At 43.4% G+C, this 21,909-nt stretch overlaps 1 protein-coding gene across 3 annotated transcripts in view; it reads right to left on the bottom strand.

Annotated features, from left to right (window-relative positions):
- ZZEF1 (zinc finger ZZ-type and EF-hand domain containing 1) overlaps nucleotides 1–21,909 on the bottom strand; it is a gene marked incomplete at both ends in the record, with an annotated part of 120,432 nt that overhangs the window by 32,482 nt on the left and 66,041 nt on the right. For all 3 annotated transcript variants that reach the window (XM_079726042.1, XM_079726040.1, XM_079726041.1), the window contains 13 exons: nucleotides 607–745; nucleotides 2,453–2,582; nucleotides 4,166–4,327; nucleotides 5,307–5,426; nucleotides 8,801–8,965; nucleotides 9,829–10,297; nucleotides 11,064–11,157; nucleotides 13,553–13,632; nucleotides 16,835–17,075; nucleotides 18,773–18,921; nucleotides 20,006–20,207; nucleotides 21,158–21,239; nucleotides 21,323–21,489. In XM_079726042.1, the coding sequence (XP_079582168.1) occupies nucleotides 607–745; nucleotides 2,453–2,582; nucleotides 4,166–4,327; nucleotides 5,307–5,426; nucleotides 8,801–8,965; nucleotides 9,829–10,297; nucleotides 11,064–11,157; nucleotides 13,553–13,632; nucleotides 16,835–17,075; nucleotides 18,773–18,921; nucleotides 20,006–20,207; nucleotides 21,158–21,239; nucleotides 21,323–21,489 (2,200 nt within the window). The remainder of the gene's footprint in view (nucleotides 1–606; nucleotides 746–2,452; nucleotides 2,583–4,165; nucleotides 4,328–5,306; nucleotides 5,427–8,800; nucleotides 8,966–9,828; nucleotides 10,298–11,063; nucleotides 11,158–13,552; nucleotides 13,633–16,834; nucleotides 17,076–18,772; nucleotides 18,922–20,005; nucleotides 20,208–21,157; nucleotides 21,240–21,322; nucleotides 21,490–21,909) is intronic.

Below are 21,909 nucleotides of genomic sequence, written 5' to 3'. Positions count from 1 at the left end.
CCACAAGCCTTCCTGCAATGGTAGCCTTCCCTACTTCTGAACTTTTCCAGAACAATCTATACTGCTCATCTGTAACTCAGCATGTACACTCTTGTCCTGCAATATACATTTTGTGAGCAGGGCCAGTCTCCTGCTAAGACTATAAATGCTTCCAGAGCAGGGGCTGTATCTTATTGGACTGGGTGATGCACACAGAGGGCATTCAACTGCCTACTACTGACAACCTGCTTTATCTCAGCACCTACAAGTCAAGAGGATTCAAGACTTTCTGAAGTTTGCTTGTGTGTATTTTACTTCTTATAAACACTGCATGATTCAGGAGGCAAAATCATTTCCTGAAAACTCAGCTGAATGTACATTCATTGGTGCTGAGTGTTTATCAAGTGCCTATACCCAGAAAGATAGAAGATGACAGCACATCACATAACAGACCTCTGGAGTTTATCATTCAGTTGGGGAGATAAGCGTCATATTCGCCAACAAGTCAGAGGACACTGCTGGAGCTGTACTGTTACTGTACAGTGGGAGTTTAAAAAATGACAAGATCACAGAAAACAGAAATGCTTATTCCTTTTGGGTATGGCACACTCAGGCCGTGAAATTTACCTAGGAAGCAAGTCTTGCAGAGATCCATGTCGCTGCACTGCAGACACCGGTAGCGATGCCAGGGGGCAATTTCGTCACACCCATCACAAGAGATGTCCACATTTAACAGGTCGCAGTAGCGAGCAATAAACATGTGCATCTATAAGATGAAATAAAACACAATTAACCAACAGACTTTTAATGTGGCCACTATTCAGTAATCAATCCATCCTTCAGTGTGTACTTAAAATATTCCAGGCACTGTACTAGGTGCTAGGATTAGGAGATACAGGAGCTTAGTGTCTAGTTGGGAATTCCCTGAAGCAAACAGATGACAGCATACAGTATGACAGGGGCTTGGATAGACAGTTTCAGGAGGCTTACAGGGCACGTGGAGGTTTTTCAAAGGTGCTAATTCCTCAGGTGAGACCTGAGGGGCAAACAGGCATGAGTGGGTGGGGGTAAGGGTGGTGGGCACGCCGGATAAAAGCAATAGCAAGTTCTACAGGAGGCACAAAAGGATCAAGGCAAGGGCTCATGAACTTGGCAATAATTCCGTACGTAGAATACAGTGTGGAGGGGGGATAACCAGATAAAGTTAGAAAGGTTAAACCACAAGTGCCTGGGATGCTAGTCTAAGGAGTCACGGACGTTTTAAACAGAAGAGTAACTGAGCATTCTGAAAGCTCCTCTGGTTACTGAGTGAGAACGGATCAGAGAGGGCAAGACTGGAGACAGGGAGACTGACCCTGACAGCAGCTGTTAAAGCACCCCCCCAACAGGTGATAAGGGCTGGACTGGGCCAAAAGTGAGATGGTGGAAGGTGAGAGAGCCGAGAGGTAGTAGAAGGCAGAGGTGAGGAACCCTGGGGGCTGACTGGTTATAGGGGCCCGTGAAAGGGAAGGGTCAAGAACAACATCCAGATTTCTGGCTTGGGTACTTGGCTGGACAAGGGTAGTGTTCACAGATACAGGAAACACTGCAAAAGCAGCACTGTTTGCTGGCACTTAAGAAGAAAAACTTTCTGGGGAAAGAGTAAGGGCACCATTTCATGAGCAAAACAAATTGTTTTACTGCAAAGTCCCTAAAGGCTACAGTATGCTTTATCTTTACGGCCTAGAAATAAGGGAAATAAACCACTAAGTCACCATAGTAGTATAGCATAGCAAATATGCCAAGCCACCTTAGAATGGCTCCCAATAAGGTATTAACATACAAGAGAGAAAAATCGCAAAGGCCAAGTTGGTGTGCTCCATCCAAGCACCACAGAGATGCCAAATGAGCAAAGTAACTGGCACATAGTAGGCACACAAACTAAGAAAATGAATGCATCTGAAGCAGCAGATGCCTGGCATAATGTGGTGGTGACAGATAAACCCCTAATGTGGAGAGGGACATGGCAGGCTATGTGAGCCTGATGCCTCTACACATATGAATCATGTAACTCTGATTCTGGGCACACATGACTGCTTCCACGCTCACCAGGCAACCTTCTGATTGAAACATGACTTCCCAAGTTGCTTGCCTACAGGAAAAGAATGTACCACGGACACCAGAATCCAGGGCCTTCAGCAATTCTATTTCTCACTATAAATTAATAAACTGGCACCTAATATTTTACTTCAGCCCCACGAGCCTATTTCCTGTGAATCTAGTTCTACGGGAGGGAGCCACCACCTGATTGTGGTCAAGTCAGGATTCAGGGCCCCTCAGGTTAAAGACTAGGCTGGGTGATGGCCACTCACTAAGGTACTGACTGCCACCTGGAGCCCTCTCAGGGGACAGCCTGCTGGCACTCCCCCGCACAGACTCTCCTCTCCAAGCTCCTAGCAAGTCACTTCACGTTACTCTAGTTGAGAGGTCTTACTTTCCTCTGCTTCTCTGGATCTTCCTGGGCTATTTTTTCATACCAGGCCTCAAACATGCCATCCTGACACTCATCCATCCATTCTGAATTCTGCTTGGCATCAGCAAGCTCATCTTCTTCACTCCATTGGCTGAAAGAAGGACATAAAGAGAGAAAAGCATGCCTCTCCCAATAATCAAGGAAAGCGCTGGTTAGCAGACTCCGTGTCCTATGGGTCTAATACACGAGGCACTTTTAAACTTCTGAAGGGAAGAGGTCAGTTTGGTTTTCAAAGCCCCAGGATTTGCCAGCTGTTTGATAGATATATACCAATAAAAAGGGAGAAGCCCCTTCCAGAGTAGACTACAATGAGTGAGGAATTAGAGCTTGAAAGGTTGTACCTACATGGCATAATCCCACTCAGCAACCATTTGTGGTGAACCTACTATGTGCCAGGCACTGGAGCCAAATAAAGCAAAAAAAAAGAAAAACGTCTGATTTGGACATGCTCAGCACACCCTAGTGGGAGCAGCACGAGAAGGGAGTCAGGAGACCCTGGGGCCTCAGCTCTCCCTGGCTGCTGGCTGCTGTAAGACCTGGACACAGCACTCAGCCCTGGTCCTCAGTTTCCTCATTTCTAATAGATAATCTCAGGGATTCCTTTTAGGTGCAAAATTAGAGATTTCCATAATTTCAGTTTACACTTTGTTTCAGCAACCGGAATTTTAAATACAAAACTATTTGCTCGACAGCAAATGCAAAACATCTACCAACCAACAAATACACATTTGTTCATTCACGTGTTCCAACAAACTGACTTCAGGCCTACTCAAACTGAGCTCTTCTCCGGGTGCTATGGGGAGTGGTGAGGAAGGTGCGGTCCCTACTCCCAAGGACTGGGTCACGTAGGAGCAGGCGAAGCTTGAAACAAGAAGCAGACGGATGGCTGAAGAGCCAGAGAGCTGATGCCCCACCCATTCCTCCTCCTTGCTGTGTCCCAGCCCTCCGCCAAGAGTTTCCTCTGACAGCGGGGCAATGGCTGCGGTTTGTAAACAAGGAGACCGCTTAAATTCTATGTCCTTTTCCCAGGATATCTCCTGAGAGAGTGAAAATTGGTGTTGACTCATTCACTGATTTCCTCCTAATTATCTCCTCGTGCTCTTCTTCCCCCTTTCTCTTCTTTCTTTTCTATAGACATGAGTGATTAATGGGTAAGTGGAATGAGAAGTGGAAAGAAAAAAAAAAAGAAAACTTTGCATACTATTTTTTCCCCTCATACCTTAAGTCCTTGTAATGTGCAAGAGGTTATAGTGGCTAAAAATCACACACACACACCACCAACAACAACAACAAAAGAAAAGGATTCTCCAATTCAACAAGCTATATGAGGATCTCCAAAAACGAGGAGAAAACTCATGCTGAGCTCACAATACCACCACCACCAGTTTATATACAACACCATGCACCAGATACCTGCTAAACACTGAGAAACAGAACTCATTCATTCTTCGCAGCAATCCTGAGGTAGGTACTGTTATTACCTCCAGCTCTAAAGATGAGGAAACTGAGGCACAAAGGAGTTTAAAAAGTTGCCCGAGGTCATCCAGCTAGTATGTGGCAAAGCCAGGATACTCCCCAGAAAGTCTAGCTCCAGGCCCGAGCTCTGAATGTGCTATGATCCCTGTACTTGATTAGCTACTGTAGGAACTGCAGAGTGCAGGACTGTGTCCTTACCTGATCACACTGTCATGGACACTTATATTTTCTTGTGACATTTTCATGAGGAGATCTGGTAACTGAATGTCAACAAAGAAGGGGAGGTCACTGGGTTCCCAGCCCATATCCAAAAGGTGAAGCAGGGCCGTCTGGACACAGGACAAGGCGGGCAGCAAGGACCTGAAAGAGGCCACGAAGGGGAAAGTTACTAAAGCTGCCCATCATCCATGGAGACAACAGAAACACTGTGAATCAGAGACCTGGTGTGCTTGTCAGTGGAAAACAAAAGCGAACGCCAGATGGCTGGTTTGGGTTCCTTCTAATCTCTTTTCAAATTTCTCAGACTCCATACAAACCTTCTTCAAACAACAGCTTAAGCAAAAGAGTTCTGAAAGCATAAAGAGAAAGGTCTCCACCCTGCCAGGACTACCACAGGGGACTGAGCAGTGAAACTCACCTCTGATAAACAGCAAGGTCAGGGCCAGGCCCAATTAGCCTAGGTTATACAGCTCAGATGTAGAGAAGAACCATTTGATTTAAGGTTTATGTCTAAACCACTTACTATGGAGGAGACTGGGGAATGGCTTTCTATTCAAGTTTTATTTGTTTGTTTGTTTGTTTTTTTGCAGTACACGGGCCTCTCACCGCTGTGGCAGGCTCTGGACGTGCAGGCTCAGCAGCCATGGCTCACGGGCCCAGCCGCTCTGCGGCATGTGGGATCTTCCCGGGCTGGGACACGAACCTGTGTCCCCTACATCGGCAGGCGGACTCTCAACCACTGCGCCACCAGGGAAGCCCAAGTTTTGTTTGTTTTTAATTTTTATTGGGATATAACTGATTTACAATGTTGTGTTAGTTTCAGGTGTACAGCAAAGTGTCTATTCAAGTTTTTAAAACTGAAAATAACAAGTTACAAATTTTCAGATGAACCAAAACCCATCCACTTTAAAAAACTGTACACACCATATAGAAAAAAGGCTGGGAGAAAATATACTGATAAGTTAACACTAGCAATTAGCTCTAGACGGTAAGATTAGGGGTTATTTTTATTTTACTCTTTGTGCTTTTCTGTATTTTTAACAGTGGACATGTATTTCTTTAAAAAATCAGAAAAAACAGAAATAACTTTTTCTCTAGAAATCATAAAATTATCCCGTACCTGTCGTTTATGTTACTAAATCCTTTAACTGCTTTGACCAAAAACAGAACAAACTGATAGTAAGTGTCTCGAATTTCTTTGTGTAGATCTGCACCACAGCCCTCCAGGTGTCCAAAGTAACTAGAAACAGAAGAAATTACCAGTCACTTAATTGCCAGAACATTAATCACTTAATTGTTAACGAAGTGGCACAGAAACTTAAATAAATAAAAACATAACTTCAGAAAGTAACAGACAAAACAGCAAGTGACTCATCTGCTTGGATCAAGAAGGTTGCCCAACAGGAGTATGGAGATGACAATTATTAACCTTTCTTTGTTATTATAAAAACCACCCTTCCCACCACTACCTGAGCGCCTGGTACCATGTTAAGTATTCGTCACAAATTACCAAACTTAATCGTCTCCACACAGTCACGCCCACCCCTCTGCCTCCCTTGAGTGATGACTTTAGTGCCAAGCTCAGTGTCTTTCCGACCTTGATCCTTGTCACCTTGGAGACTCCAACACCCATGGGAATGATGCCCCAGTTCTGCCATCTCTGGATTCTCTGCCATCTTCACCTCCAGCCCCTTTGCCATCCCCGTCTGATGGTCATTTCCTTGACCTTGTCACCACAGTAACGGCGTCACCTCTGAAATCCTGACTTCAGAGCATCCTGCTCTGACTGTGACCTCTCACCCTGCTCACCTACACTGCGACTCCCACCAATCCCAGGGAGCCCCAAGCTATGACGCTCCCTCACGCTGACTATCCACCACTGCCGCCAGGCTTTCTCTTTGCCCCGTACTCAGCTTCAATTCCATGGCCCACCACCATAATCACACCTTAGCAATCACCAGGTCATCTGCTGCCTTCTCCCTCCACATACTTGCCTGAGAAATTATATGCCTACATCAAAATAGCTCATTGTTGCTGGAGGAAACACCACACAACCAAGCTGACTAGTAGCACTTTACGTTCACAACCATAATTCTCAAATAATCTCTCCAAACTGTCAGGCAATCAGACCGGCTGTCTCAATTTCCACTACTATTTCAAACCTCCTGCTTCTCCTTAAACTTCCACTGCCTCCTCCTAAGCCATCATTTAGAGCTGATAACTACCCTCAAATTTTATATTTTGAAAACAGAAATGATCCCACAGGAACTCCCCCATCTTCGCGCCACCAAACCTACCAACCAACTTGCATCTCTACCCCAGTGCGTTTCCCCCTGCTGCCAGAGACAGTCTCCCTGGCACTCAAAGGCCAACCACTCTACTTACACCACTGCTACTGCAATCGAGTCCTCCTTCCTGCATCGAGTTTTCCTCACTACTGACCCACTCCCGCCAGTGTACAGTATACTCTGCTATCTCTGCAAAACCCTCGGCTGATGCTACATCCCCTGCGGTTACTATCCTAATCCTCTGCTCTCCTTTAAGGCCAAATTTCCTGAAATAATTGTCTAGTCTCCCTCTCCATTTCATCACCCCCATTCTCTTCTCAACCCAGTCTAACAGGGCTTGTGGCCTCACGGCTCCAGTAAGGCTGCTGTCAAATCCAGTGTGTTCTTATCTCGCCCAACCTCTCACATCAGCATCTGACACATTCCTATCTTTTTTTTTTTCTTTTGGCTGTGTTGGGTCTTCGTTGCTGTGCACGGGCTTTCTCTAGTTGTGGCAAGCGGGGGCTACTCTTCGTTGCGGTGTGCGGGCTTCTCATTGTGGTAGCTTCTCTTGTTGCAGAGCATGGGCTCTAGGCACATGGGCTTCAGTAGTTGTGGTGTGCGGGCTCAATAGCTGTGGCGTGCGGGCGCAGTAGTTGTGGCGCACGGGCTTGGTTGCTCCATGGCATGTGAGATCTGCCTGGACCAGGGATTGAACCCATGTCCCCTGCATTGGCAGGTGGACTCTTAACCACTGCACCACCAGGGAGGTCCCATTTCTATCTTTTGAGATACATTCTTCTGTCGGCTTCGACGGCACCACCATCCCCTGGTTTTTGTTCTTGGTGGTCATTCCCTGGTCTCCTCAGCTGACTCCTCTGCCTCTGCTTGACTTCATCTAAATAAAGAAGTGCCCCTAATGCTCAGTCCGGAGCCCCCTCTTGTCCCTCTCTCTGCACTCTTTCTAGAAGGTCTCATCTGGTCTCACGGCTTTACGTACCATCTATATACTGACAACATCCAAATTCTATCCCTACTCCTGGTTTCTTTCGAGAACTTTAGACTCTTATCTCTGTTTTCTCATACTTACTTGGGTATGAAAGAAGCAGTTCAAACTTAACATGGCCAAAACAAAACTTTTGATTATCACCCAAATCTGTTTCTTCCATACTCTTCCCCTCAGTAAAATGTATCACCATCCACCCAGCTGCTCAAGCCCAAATCCTAGAGGTTTCTTTCCCCATGACTCTCTTCATTCACCCTCTATGTCTAATCCATCAACAAGGCCTTACAATTCCACCTCCACGGTGTATCTTGAATCTCATCCTTTTCTCTCCTTCGCCAGTACTATCTCCTGGTCCAAACCACCTCCACCTCTTGCCTGGGCTACTGCAACAGTCTCTCCACTGCTTTTCTTCCTTCCACTCTTTTTCATGTAGTAGCCAGAAGTATCTTTCATAAACATATATCACAGTGTGTTCCCCTTGGGCTTAAATTTCTCCAGGAACTTCCCATCTACAACTCTGGGTAAAATCCAAACACCTTAAACCATATCCTACAAAGCTTTACATAATATGGGCCCTAATCTTCTGATCTCACCTCCTCCTATTCTCTCGCTCAGGCACACTGGCTTTCTTTCTGCTCCTTGGGCTAATCCCCCACCCTAGGGTCTGTGTGGTGGTCCTTCTACCTTTAGTGCTCTTCCCCCGGATCTCAGCTGGTCAGGTCATGTCTTGGTTCCATGTCCTCCTCAGCCTGCCTTCCCCAACTACACAAATTAGGTCACTCTGTATGAAATCACCACATAGCCAGATTACCACTATATATGTATGTCTGTTTTTCGTTTGTTTGTGTTTGTTTTGTTTTGTCTGTCTCTCCTAAACAGAATACAAGCTCCACTAGAACAAGGATCTTGTCTGCCTTGCCCACTACTATATACAACACCTAGAACAGTGGCTGGTATAGACAACGCTCACTCGGGAGGTATTTACCGAGTGGCTGCTGAAACAACCTTGTGAGCAACTTAGATTTATGTTGTTATGGTAAATAAGCATTAAATTTGGCCCACAGCTTCCAGGAGCCAAATGATGAGTACGGGTACACAGGCAATACAACCCTCATTGGTAAAATAAAGCTGATAAATTCCTCAAGAGGAATAAACATGTTCTGGTATTTACTTACTAAAAGGATAGGACCACTTTTCCTTAGAATGAGAGAATGAATTGTTCAAAAACATAAATTTGTATCCTACATGGAAATGATAGAGTTCTTAATTAGAGAAGACAATCAGGATTTCTTTAAAACGACCCCTGCTTGTTTTCCTTGCAGGCTCGTACTTTGGACTTACTTTGTAAACTCTTTCTGGCAGGTCAGAAGTTCCAACAGGAAAAGTATGAAAGGCGGGTGGAAGCAGTGAGGCTGCCCAAGGGACTCTGTACAACACTGAATGATCCTCAGGACCTCGAGGATGCTCCGGGCTTGGGCCTTCCTCAAGGAAAGAACCTTTACAACACTGGAGACAGAACTCAAGTCAGGAACACCCAGAAAACTCTTGAGCTGGGGCAGAAAGAAAACAGACCCCTACCCAAGTTCTGATGCCGTATTAATAAAAAGGAAACACTATTGTGAGGTACCATTCAGGAAGGATAGCAAGACCTGTTTGCTACTTTTAGTCATGACTCAGCAGCACTACAAATCAGTTCACTGTCCAGAAGCCCAACAGCTCACGCTGAACAATTAATTGATTAAAAAGGAACTCTGTCTCTGTGGTAAACCAGGGACAAACTTAGGACAGGAAATTAAAACATGCAATACTTCCAGAGGTATAGGTCCACTGACAAGTAATTCTGTCAGAAAATATCAAATCCTAAATTTCTCCCAGCATTAAAATAAGACAAATTTATTTTGGCAGCTACGAACAGAAATGTTTCTTTTCTTATCCAAATGGTACATTATTGAGATATAATGTACGTATAGCATAATGTACAAATCTCAAGTGAAAAAAATACCTCTTTAAAAATAAAAAAAATTATCAAAACTTTTCTTGAACATTCTAAGACAAATCTTGATCTGTCCTCCAAGTATTATTTGCTTGTTTTTTTTTTTGCGGTACGCGGGCCTCTCACTGTTGTGGCCTCTCCCGCTGCGGAGCACAGGCTCCGGACGCGCAGGCCCAGCGGCCATGGCTCACGGGCCCAGCCACTCCGCGGCATGTGGGATCCTCCTGGACCGGGGCACGAACCCGTGTCCCCTGCATCGGCAGGCGGACTCTCAACCACTGCGCCACCAGGGAAGCCCTATTTGCTCATTTTTAACATGGACTTCAAGTCTTGGACGAGACTGGGTACCTGCTGCTTGAAAGGAGAAGGCGCTCACCTCTCGTGGGAGAGTGACTGATCTTTAATGAAGTCCATGGCATCCTTCAGCACAGGGTACTTCTCTTTCACTGTGGGCAACGGTCTGGCCTCCTCCACTGAGCGGAAGGAGAGCAGCCGGAGCCGCCCCCGGGTGAAGGGAGGCCGCCGGGTGGGAGTGGAAGGTGATGAGGGCTCTTCGGCTGTGGCAGAGGACACTTCCGCGGCAGGAGCACCACTGCTGGGCGGCAGCGTGGGCTGGACATCCAAGCCAGGACTCCTATCTTCCACAGCAGGGGGCGCTGCTTTGGTGGGAGATGCGGAGGCTTGGAAATGTTCTTCCACCACAGAGCTTGTCCTCTGGCGCTTGTCCAGTGGCCGCAGATGATCTGTGTCATCTACAGCCACCAACTTGTCACTGCCTTCTTTTGAACGTACACCCATGGGCAAAAATTTCAGTAGTAGAAGACTCTTCTGAATACACTCTTTTGCTAAATGCAAAAAGCAAGAAAGATGATGAAAGAAAGTCGAAATTAAACGTGTTGCCTACTTTTGCATTGAAAATAATCTACTTAAACTCTACAGTTTAGGACAAGAAATACCTCCATTAACACAGTGATATACACATCTACTGACAGGACAGAATCAAATTTTCTCTCATTATGTACATCAAAATCTCCCTAGCACTAGCATCAGCACACTTAAAGTTTTCTTGTGGACATTTTCAAACATACATAGAGAGAGAATAGTATAAGGACCCTTCCCCTTGCCCAGATTTAACAGCCATCAACACAAGGCCAGTCTTCGTTTCACCCACTCCCTCTCCCCACTCCCTGGATTATTTCCATGCAGATCCCAGGCATCACACTATTTCATCTGTAAAATCTTCAGTATAGTTCACTAAAAAAAAGTTTTAAATAATAACATAACCATGAACTTTTAAAAATTAACAGTAATTCCTTAATTTCATTAAATATTTAGTGTGAATACACTTTAAAAACATAACAAGATGTAGCTCAAAAAGCACTTCGTGCCTCCTAAGGAAAGTAATTAGAAAGATGCTCCATCTGGATCATGTTAATAAACAATTAACTGGCACTTCTCTATTTGTGAACATCCTTGGAAAATACATTTAGTGCCTGTGTTACCTTCCCTAGGTCAACACAGCTTCAACTAAACTTATCTAGAAGGTGGGTCACTGGTTTTCTACAAAATGGAAACAGAAGGCCCAGTGATGACAGCGGCGATGGCACTCACCCAGGCTCTCGGGGTTCACCTCAGCAGCTTCTGACCCGCGTTGTTCTTCTGCCTCAGTCCCCAGGCTCATCAGGGACTTCTGCTTCATCTCTAACTGGGGAAGGATTTGAGCCACATAATTACGCTGTCCAGACAGGGCAGCAAGGGCAGCCACAGCAAACTACTTCAAAAGCACACAGTGTTGAGATCCTGGAGAACTTTACAGTCCTGTGCACAGGACTGAGCTGTTTTTGTTTGTCCTAGAAATAATTCAGGATTTGAAGCTGCCTAAAGGTCTATCTGCAAAACTACCTCCTTTTCAACTATGTGTTATTTGGGAGGGATTTGTAACCATGACCCTATTCTTTAAAAAATTCTAGAACCCTGGAGTTGGAGGGGCCCTTACCTAAAGCTGACCTAGTACAGACAAAGAAGTGAGGTCTCGGGACTTCCCTGGAGGTCCAGTGGTTAGGACTCCGTGCTTCCACTGAAAGGGGCACGGGTTCAATCCCTGGTCGGGGAACTAAGATCCTGCAAGCCACGTGGTGTGGCCAGAAATCGCACACCCAGTTTGCAGCAGAGGTTGAACCACAAGTTGATCTCTATTCTCCTCTGAAGGAGGGGACACCTCTAAGTGATGCTGAGACTGCCAGGCAGAGAATGATGCTTCTAGTACCAGCACAGGCAATGGTCACAGTTTGGGCCATGGTGCTGACAGCCCAGACAGAAGACCATGTGTGATATATGTAGACCAAGGTCTTAGAGAGAAGGCTGGTATCTTGTCTAATCATCGGCAGTCTGTCGTATGCTAAACCAGAAGCATAATCTACAATGTGCTTTGTCACAATTGCCAAATCCTTTTTACTTGAACTGTGTGTGGCCGCTGACTTTATCGGACACTCTTTCTTTTTTTTTTTTTTTTTTTTTGCGGTATGTGGGCCTCTCACTGTTGCGGCCTCTCCCGTTGCGGAGCACAGGCTCCGGATGTGCAGGCTCAGCGGCCATGGCTCACGGGCCTAGCCGCTCCGCGGCATGTGGGATCTTCCCAGACCGGGGCACGAACCCGTGTCCCCTGCATCGGCAGGTGGACTCTCAACCACTGCGCCACCAGGGAAGCCCCGGACACTCTTTCTTAAATTGCTATTACTGCCTTGGTTCCTTTGTCAACACACTCTTCTGATGCACCCGCCACCATTCTGATGATGATACCTTTTAGTTTGTTTTGAGAGTCCCTGTTCATTTGGGTCTCCATCTATCTATCTCGTCTACACTGAGCACCAACTATGTTCTAATCATTGTGGATTTTGTCCAAGGCTGTCTGTTCCTGGATAAACTCATACATTTTTAAAAAAACTATTACCAATGATTTGAAGTTATCCTTATCTCTGCCTTGACATTTATGTTCTTTCACATTTACTAAATTCTCCAGCTAGATGTCTTAAATAACCTAGATGTCCTCATACTGAACAGGTCTCAAACTGAACTTAGCACCCCACTCCCAGATCCAAGACCATTCTTCCTATTCTGGTCAACGCTTCTACCCACCCACCAAGTCACCCAAACCAGGGACACGGAAACAGTCCTGAATTCCATGTGCCTGTTCACCACTCAGATCAGTCACACAGTCTAATTATCTTATCTCCCAGGTAGCAGAAGCCATCCTCATCTAAGCACCACAACTAGTCTCCTGCTTTCAATCTTATTACCAGCCTCTACTCATTTATAAGACTGCTTTCTCAATTACTATACAATATGTAAGGTGGCTGTAAATATATATATAAACAATACTAATATATACTCATCTCCACACCTAAGAAATAAAAACAATTCTCCTGAATTTGATGTTTATCATTTCCATGCATCTGTATAATTTTACTACATATTTATGTACATAACAGAGAGATCTAGTTTATGTTTAAGCTTTACATGAGGAATATCACACCTATGCATTCTTGTACAACTTGCTATTTGTTGCTCATCAGCACATTTGTGAGCACCACCCATGCTGATACAGGCCGCTCTACTTCATTCACTTTCACTGTAATATAGTATTATACAGTACTATGTCATCTTTTTGTCTGTTCTATACATGGGACATTTTGTCCTTCCAGCTAATTGCTGTCACGAACAAGGCTGCAGAACTACTTGTCTAAAATGCAGAAAGAGTGCTCTCCTCTGCCTAAAGCTGGCATTGGTTGCCCAGAATCTAACGCAATGCTCTTCCCCCTAGTCTAAAAGGTTAGGTTCCACCAAGCAGCCTTTGGGTTACAGAAGGAGGTAAGGGGGTGGGGCTCAACTGAACCCTGTTTACTCTGACAATCTCAACATTCACCAAATTATGATTTCAAGGGTTCTAAATTATTTTTTATCCATTCACATCACTGAACTTCAGTTTTGAAAAACATTCCTAAAGTTAAATTTTTGAGAAGAGAGCTGCTTACCTTAATTCAATGATATCATGGTGGGAAAGCTCGAAATATATAAAAATCACATGCAAAGGAAAACCTTACCATCCATATTCGAATCCCATCTGCCAAGGAATACACCTGTGCCAACTCCTCACTCAGGGCTGTCTTGCCCCCACTGTTTACTGGGGAAAGGAGAGGTTACATTCAGTTAACACAATTCACTACTGCAACATGAAGCCCAAAGTCACCTCCCAATCTCCGCAAAGGAAAACTCTTCCCCTGACACTTGCACATGCGGGTTTGTAAGAGAGGACTGGGGGAAAAAACTATCAATTAAACCACAAACACCTGTAATGGGTTCTCTGTGTTACTTCAAACTAACTTTTTTCACACAAACAGCATCTGAAATGGATATACTGTTAAAGTAAAATATTAAAAGTAAAAATATAAAAGTAAAATATAAAAAAATTAAAAGCAAAATAAAAATTATTAAAAGTGAGTAAAAAATAATTACTAACATGGAAAATCTACAAACAATAAATGCTGGAGAGGGTGTGGAGAAAAGGGAACCCTCTTGCACTGTTGGTGGGAATGTAAATTGATACAGCCACTATGGAGAACAGTATGGAGGTTCCTTAAAAAACTAAAAATAGAACTCACATATGACCCAGCAATCCCATTACTGGGCTTATACCCTGAGAAAACCATAATTCAAAAAGAGTCATGTACCACAATGTTCACTGCAGCTCTATTTACAATAGCCAGGACATGGAAGCAACCTAAGTGTCCATCAACAGATGAATGGATAAAGAAGATGTGGCACATATATACAATGGAATATTACTCAGCCATAAAAAGAAACGAAATTGAGTTATTTGTAGTGAGGTGGATGGACCTAGAGACTGTCATACAGAGTGAAGTAAGTCAGAAAGAGAAAAATAAATATCATATGCTAACACATATATATAGAATCTAAAAAAAAAATGGTTCTGAAGAACCTAGGGGCAGGACAGGAATAAAGATGCAGATGTAGAGAATGGACTTGAGGACATGGGGAGGGGAAAGGGTAAGCTGAGACGAAGTGAGAGAGTGGCATTGACATATATACACTACCAAATGTAAAACAGATAACTAGTGGGAAGCAGCCGCAGAGCACAGAGAGATCAGCTCGGTGCTTTGTGACCACCTAGAGGGGTGGGATGCGGGGGTGGGATAGGGAGGGTGGGAGGGAGACACAAGAGGGAAGGGATATGGGGATATATGTTTACGTATAGCTGATTCACTTTGTTATACAGCAGCAACTAACACAACAATGTAAAGCAATTATACTCCAATGAAGATGTTAAAAAAAAAAACATGGAAAAAAGTTCATGGTATATAGTAAGTAAAAAAGGCTGATTATGAAACAGTATGTACAAAATTATCTTATTTAAAAAGAGTATACATAGTAAAAACATGGTGTGTATATATACATATGTACACATATAAATATACCTAAATAAAAGGTCAGGTAGATATATAGAAAAATGATAATAGAAAAATGTTCTTGAAGTGGTGAGATTATAGTTGATAATTACTTTAAGCTTTTCTGTACTTTGTAAGTTTCTACATGAATAGGTATTATTTTTATAATTAGAAAAACAAAGAAGTTTTCTTTTTTGTCTTTTTTTTTTTTTTTAAAGAAAGACCCATGAGGCCTGCCCCTTTTCATCTAAAAACGAAAGGATAAATTACTAGAACACAGTGATGCTCTCTGTTGAGCCAATGTAAATGCAGTGTATTTTCTGAATACCTAGAATGTGCCAGGCTCTATACCAGGCACTGGGAAACACTATGCTGAAAAAAACAAACATGGTTCCTGCCCTCAAGCAGCTTAGAGTCTAGTTGAAAAACTCCTCCCATACATTTCTAACCCCAAAAGGGTGACAAATTTTTAGACAAAGATGAGCAAATTAGCTAGATAAGGACCACTCTCTAAGTAGTTCAGTCTTGAAGAACCCATGAATAGCCCCTTAGAGGCAGGGACAGAAAGAACTGGGAACAAACTGTACCTCTTTCAAAGCAACAGTGGTAGGTATTCTAGAAACAACTTGTATTCGGTAAAATATTTCTAGTTCCTACATTTGATTGTGTGTTTCTTAACTGCAAATAGGTATGTGACAGCTGAACATGATTTGAAAAAGAGCTGGGGGAGAGTTCTATCTCTCAGCTTTTAACTCACAAGGCTTTTATCCTTCCACTGAAAGTTCCCACAGGTAACAAAGGTTGTCCAGTTGTCTTACTACAATTTGATTATGGAAACATGTACCGAATTTTTTTTTCAGAACCATACAGGTCAGCTGGCCCCTCATCCCCAGCAGAAATATACTCTCCCATGTGACAGTTGTTTACTTAAATCACTCATGCTTCAGTATAGTTTTATTTACTTGAGCAGCTTCTTAAAGGAAATATTAAGATTTGAAGGAGTAATTGAGATGATTTGGACATCAGGAAATGAACTCTGCAATGTGGGACACACAGGACTAAGCAATAAAGGTAGCAGTGCTAATAATATCAATAATAATAATAATTAGAGCAATAAGCAATTACCTACTCTAAGGAAGGAAGCATTTGTTCCTGCTTCTTTCATCGGCACCATGGAAAGAACACATATCCTGCCAAAGTGCTTGGGACAGCCCATAACTTGTCTTTATGATGGGTTTGAAATGTTTTTCCCCTGAAAGGATATGTGTAGGGAGAGACCCTCCCTCTCTGTGGGTCCTGTTAGGCTGCAGTCTACACTTATAGTAAATACACAGAGATGGTATCCCTGGGGGACATGAGGAAAAGAAATGGCAAGGAGCAGGCTATCAACAAAGGAATGATGCTACAAAGAAGCTGCAAGTCTAAAGATGGAGTTAATGCCTGCATTTCCTCCTTGGTTATTAGCACTTTCAATTACCTAAACATCTCAGGTTTAAATTGGAATTTCTTAGCATGTCAGAGCTAATCAACTCTAAACTTTACGGCTAAGGATGCTCAGGTGCAGAAAGGTTATCTGATTAACCTGAAGCTGCACAACTTCTAGTCTGTGAGCTGGGACTACAACCCAAGTTAAGGTTTCTTTCCATTAAACTTCTCAGCAGTTTTCCATGAGAATTCTGGATAAAGACAAATTACCTGCTAATTAGGAAACTCAAGGCTACTTGCTATATACTGCAATCTGCTAACTATAAATTGGTCACAAATCTTTTGACTGGCAAAGTAGGACTGGCAAGATGAAGTCTATAGTTGTAGAAGTATGTGTATGTTCCAAAATATTTTAAAACTTTCACTTAAGATAAGCTTTCTTAAAACTTAGCAATTGGCCTTCAGATCAAAAACATTCCCTGTAATATAAGTTACCATATTTTTGCAGCTTCTCATATAAGTCTGGAGTGCGATACACCAGAGCAGCAAAGGTGGCGTTCACAGCTTGATCAATAGTGGAACCAGCAACTATATCTGTCTTTGGGGCCTGTTTTCTACATGCCTGTATGAATCCTTTGAAAAGTTCTGAATATGGCCCACAGAAGTTCTGGGCAGGATCTGACTGTGCAAAGTCAAGAAGAAATTGGTGGCAGGGATCATCAGGGATGTTCTTAACCTGGGAACAACAACAACAACAACAAGAAAAACCATCATGTTTAATTCATTCATTCAAAAAATAAAGTTTACTGAACACCTACTAGGCCAAAGCAGAAGTATAAAACGCGGTGCTTACTCTCAGGAAGTTTCAATCTACTTGGGGGAGATCAGACAGATACATGGGTTAAAAAAAAAGGTAAACATAAATAAAACATTAAAAGCATTAAAACTACCACTACTGTAAAGCATAAGATTATCAAGTGCCAAATGCCTAGAAGGGACACCCAGTGCTGAGAATTCACAGGAGAGAGCTCCTGGCAGGTTAAAGTAACTAAGAAAAGCCTCCTGGAGGGGATGGGCTTTGGACTGGACCCTGAAGACTGGGCAGGTTTGGCCCTGAGGAACACAACCATGAGCAAAAGTTAAGAGTCAGTGGGGAGACTGACCTGGCCTGAAGTCTCAGCTGGGGAGTGGTAGGAACTAGAGTCAGATAGGTAAGGTGAAAGGAGACTGTAGAGAGCCTTGACTGTCACACTGAGGAGTTTAGACTTCACCCTGTGGGCAACGGGGAGCCATTAATGGTGCTTGGCAGTGGAATGACAAGATAATGCAGTGATTAAAAAAAACTTGGTAGGTACCAATGTAACAATGCAAGGGCCAGATGAGGGTCTGAATCAAGATGGAGACAGAGGAAACAGTGATGAACATCTCAAGGAAGAAGCCACAGGGCTTGCAGCTGACTGGACAGGAAAGGTGAGAACAAGGTAGGGATAAAGGTGATGCCAGGGAGCAGTGGTTCAATGCCTGGGAAACAATAATGACAGTAACAGGAGCGAGAAGTCCAGGGAGACGTCCTGGTTTTACACCTCTGAGTTAAAAGGAATCAGAACACTGAAATGGAAATACCTAACAGGAAGATGGGGATACACGACTGGAGCCTGGGAGAAGAACCAGGGCTGGAAATGGACATTTAGGTATTTTTCACACAGATAGGACAACAGAAGAGAGGAGACAGCATCAAGTCTTGGTGGGGTGCAGGAAAGGGGAGAAAGCCCAAATGAAGCCTACTCTTTGGAGAAGGAGGAAGAAGAGAGGTCAGTAAAGGAGGTAGATGGAGTGGTGAGATTAAAGAAGACAGTGGGCTGTCATGGAATAAGAGAAGGAGCAGAGAGGCAAAGGAGAAGAGAAGCTGAGCAAGAACCCCTGGATTCAGCAATTAACTACTGAAGAACTGGGGTAGGGGGAGGCAGGAAGAAGGGAGGAAAAGTAGTAGAGCAGAGAGAGAGGGGCGGAGAGATGAAGAAGAGACAGTGGGCAAACTTGTTTCGTTTTTAATTATTATAAGCCTAAGTAATGTGTTACTGTTCCATGGAGAACAAATAAGTACAGCATAAATCATTTATTCTGAAGCCTGACTCAGCGGGCACCGGAAACAGACTCGACTTGTTTGTTTAATAACTCCACCAAGAGAGATTTACTGAGCACCTACTGTGTATCACTGAAGAGTCAGTCAGTCAGTACTTCTGAAGACCCGTTACACTGGCCCCTGTGGTGCACAGTGGGGACCCCAAGTGAACAAGGGATAGTTTCTGCCCTCGAGGAGCTAACAGCTTAGTGGGGGTGATAAGATACAAACACAGATGTTTATAATTTAAAGTAATAAATATTAGTAAACATTTCCCATTCCAAATACAAAGACAAGAGAAGAGTAAATACCTCCTTATTATCCTGGGGTGGGTGAGTGGGCCAGCTTGCTTCTAATCCCAACTCTGGACATATTTGGTGCCTGAAGACAGGTTTCCACAAGGGCGAGTTTAGGACTAATGCCATTTTTGCCTGAGGTATTGCCATGTTACTTCCTAACTCTGGAAAGAGAAAAAGAAGGCTGATGAGAGTTCTGTTTTTTCCTTAATATACTGAGAATCTTTGAACTGCTGAAGAAAAGGTTTTAAAAAAACTTGGGCATTGATACTTGGAGGGAATTCACACACATTTAGCAGAATATAATTGTGATACTTCATAAACAAATACCCCAATGAACCCAAGCCATCAGGCAGTCCTGAAATGCTACCATTCTGTACGACAGCTTCAGTTACAGGTGCCTCTGAAATGACTTAACCCGTGTAGTAAGTTGAAAACAGAATGGGAACTACCTCTAGGGTATAACAGGAGACCACTTAGAAATGTTTCATTATGGGGACATGTTCACAATTCGTAAACTTAAGTTTGTAAAAAAAATAACAGCAATAATTAAATACCCACCATATATGTGTTTATGAATAAACAAAGAAAAAAGACTAGACAGAAATAGATTAAAATGTTAATAATAGTTATCTCTGGGTATTAGGATTAAAAATGGCTTTTCCCCTTGGCTTTTTTCCATTATGCAATTTTTCTATGATATTTTACTTTTAAAGTGAGGAAAAACTCAAGACATGATATAGAAATAAAATACACTAGAAAGTTTCAATCTATTTCTTGTTTCACTCATCCTTGGACGAATTTAACAAATAAGTTGAAGAAATCACTTTAAGGCTAAATCCATGTTCACATATTTATACATATTCACACAAATATTCAAATAATTAGAGAATATACAATTAATTTATTCCATATTTCTGCCTTCTTGTTGGAGTATACCAAAGTTGACTCACAAAAAAATGATGACAATGCTGCCAAAACTCAGCTCCCTCCCCACTTGTCCTCCACAGACAGGGAATCCACCGTGTCCTTCCTTGGCAAGGTGCCCCAGTGTCTGAGTCAAGCAACTTGATGAAAATGGTGCCAAGTAGACATCTTATTCTGGTTTAGTTTAAAGGAAACTGAAAGGGAATTTTACCAGTCCCCTTTGCTCTGCCGCTATGTGGAGACAACTTACACGAAAGGGGTACCACCTTGCTCTTCAATGTGGCTGTTAGCAAGAAGGGAAGGGATGGTCTGTGGACTTACGATGCAGGGATTTGAGTGCCATGCACTGGGAAGCGAGGCGTCCCATCAGCCGGGAAACAAGGAGCTGTAAATCCAAGCCCCAAGACACGGCGACATCAGGAAGGCCATAGGCAGTGACGGTGAATTTGTAGCCCCACTCATTGTTGCTGCTGTCAGAGTGAAAGAGAAACTGCAGCCGGGGACCAGCCTTAAAGGTCACTTTCTAGAGACAAACAAAGAAGTCATGTGGTCAAACTGATTAGAGAAGGTAGCATTTCAGTAATAAGCATGTTCTTCGCGACTCAAAAAAATCTAAATATAAAATTGGTCCCTGGTGGTCCAGTGGTTAAGACCCCGCGCCTCCAGTGCAAGGGGCATGGGTTTGATTCCTGGTCAGGGAACTAAGATCCCGCATGCCATACGGCCAAAAAAAAAAAAAAAAATTGGTCTATATTCTCATCATTATATCTTATCACTCCCACCAAAACTACTAAAGGAGAAATGTATAACGGAGTGACTGAAACAGAAAATTCACAACTGCATCTTATGAGGAAGCAAAGTAGAAAACTGCTGGTCGGTTTTCTAAACCTCAGATGCCCGTCTGTCCACCACCTACTCAGCCAGAGGGCATGCTGCCCACTCCTCTGCTCCCAGCCAAGCCCGCTGACAGCAGAGAGAAGGGTCAACAGTGAAGCAGCACTTAACTTCCCAGCCCCAGAGACCACACGGCCCTAACTGTGAGGGAGATCCTGGCTTTCATCACCATGGTCAGGGCCCTCCTGGACTCACTGGCCCTTTCTCGCTAAGGATACAACTCCCCATTTACTCTGACAATGTGATATAAACCAGGGGTGGCAAACTGTTCCTATGAAGAATCAGAGAGTCAATCATTAGACTTTCTGGGCCGTACAGCCTCTGTTGCGATGACTCAACCCCACCACTAAAGTGCCAACGCAGCTACAGATGAAACAAACAAATGGGCACAGCTGTATCCCCAAAAAACTTTATTTACAAAACAGGTACTGAACTCTGCTACAAACACTTCCTTTTACGAAAGTGTAATATAAGTGCTTCCCTTCAAAGACCGTATCTCTATTACCGCCTGAGGCTGACAAAAGGAGAAGAATTGACACAGAAGCAAGGATCGCATGGCTCTCTGGGAACATCGCTCACCTTGGGCCATTTATCAGTGCCGACTTTTGTGTCATAGCGTGTTTTCCCACCTCTAGCGTCGGTAAATTCCAGATAATCATACCTGTGAAAGCATAATCTTTATCACTTTCCGTCTCTCATTTCTGATCCATTATTGCTTGGGGAAAAAGAACAGGTGAGTTGTACCTTTTTTCAGTTTCACATCTCTCATCAAATTCCACCTCAAAATAGGTTGCCCCTGGGCTAACAAAGACAGACACCTCATGGCAGTTATTTTCATAGTTGTGAGCAGACTCCTTGGTCCACGTATGTAACACCACAGGACGTTCCTGTTGCCAAGTCTCCACATCCAGCTACGTAGACAAACGAGTTAAGAAAGAAGGGTTTTCATCACTCTACATCCAGCCATACACAGGAAACTGTGTTGTGCATCAGTGCCCCAGACAGTAGCCTTTGACATCCCTACACAAAAAATCACACAGGCTAAAAATATACCTGATGTTCCCATCTATATATATCGATCAACATACATTTATTCAGCAGAGAAGACATGGGGTTTCTATTGCGTTACAGTAACTCTGATTACCTTTTATTTTTCTAACTATGACTATCTGTAAGAACTATTTCTTAAAAACCAGTACTAGCATGAAAGACCTTACACTCCTATTTGGGACCTTGGCAAACCTGAGCCCATCTTGTCTTCTCCCTCCTTTTTTCAGTCTTTGCTTTTTTTGTCTTTAAAATAGGCTTTTAAATATATGCCCTTTCTACTC

Source organism: Hyperoodon ampullatus, assembly GCF_949752795.1.
Source record: "Hyperoodon ampullatus genome assembly, chromosome: 19".
In the NCBI taxonomy this organism is placed as follows: domain Eukaryota; kingdom Metazoa; phylum Chordata; class Mammalia; order Artiodactyla; family Ziphiidae; genus Hyperoodon; species Hyperoodon ampullatus.
This window is presented reverse-complemented; position numbering and strand designations above follow the sequence as displayed.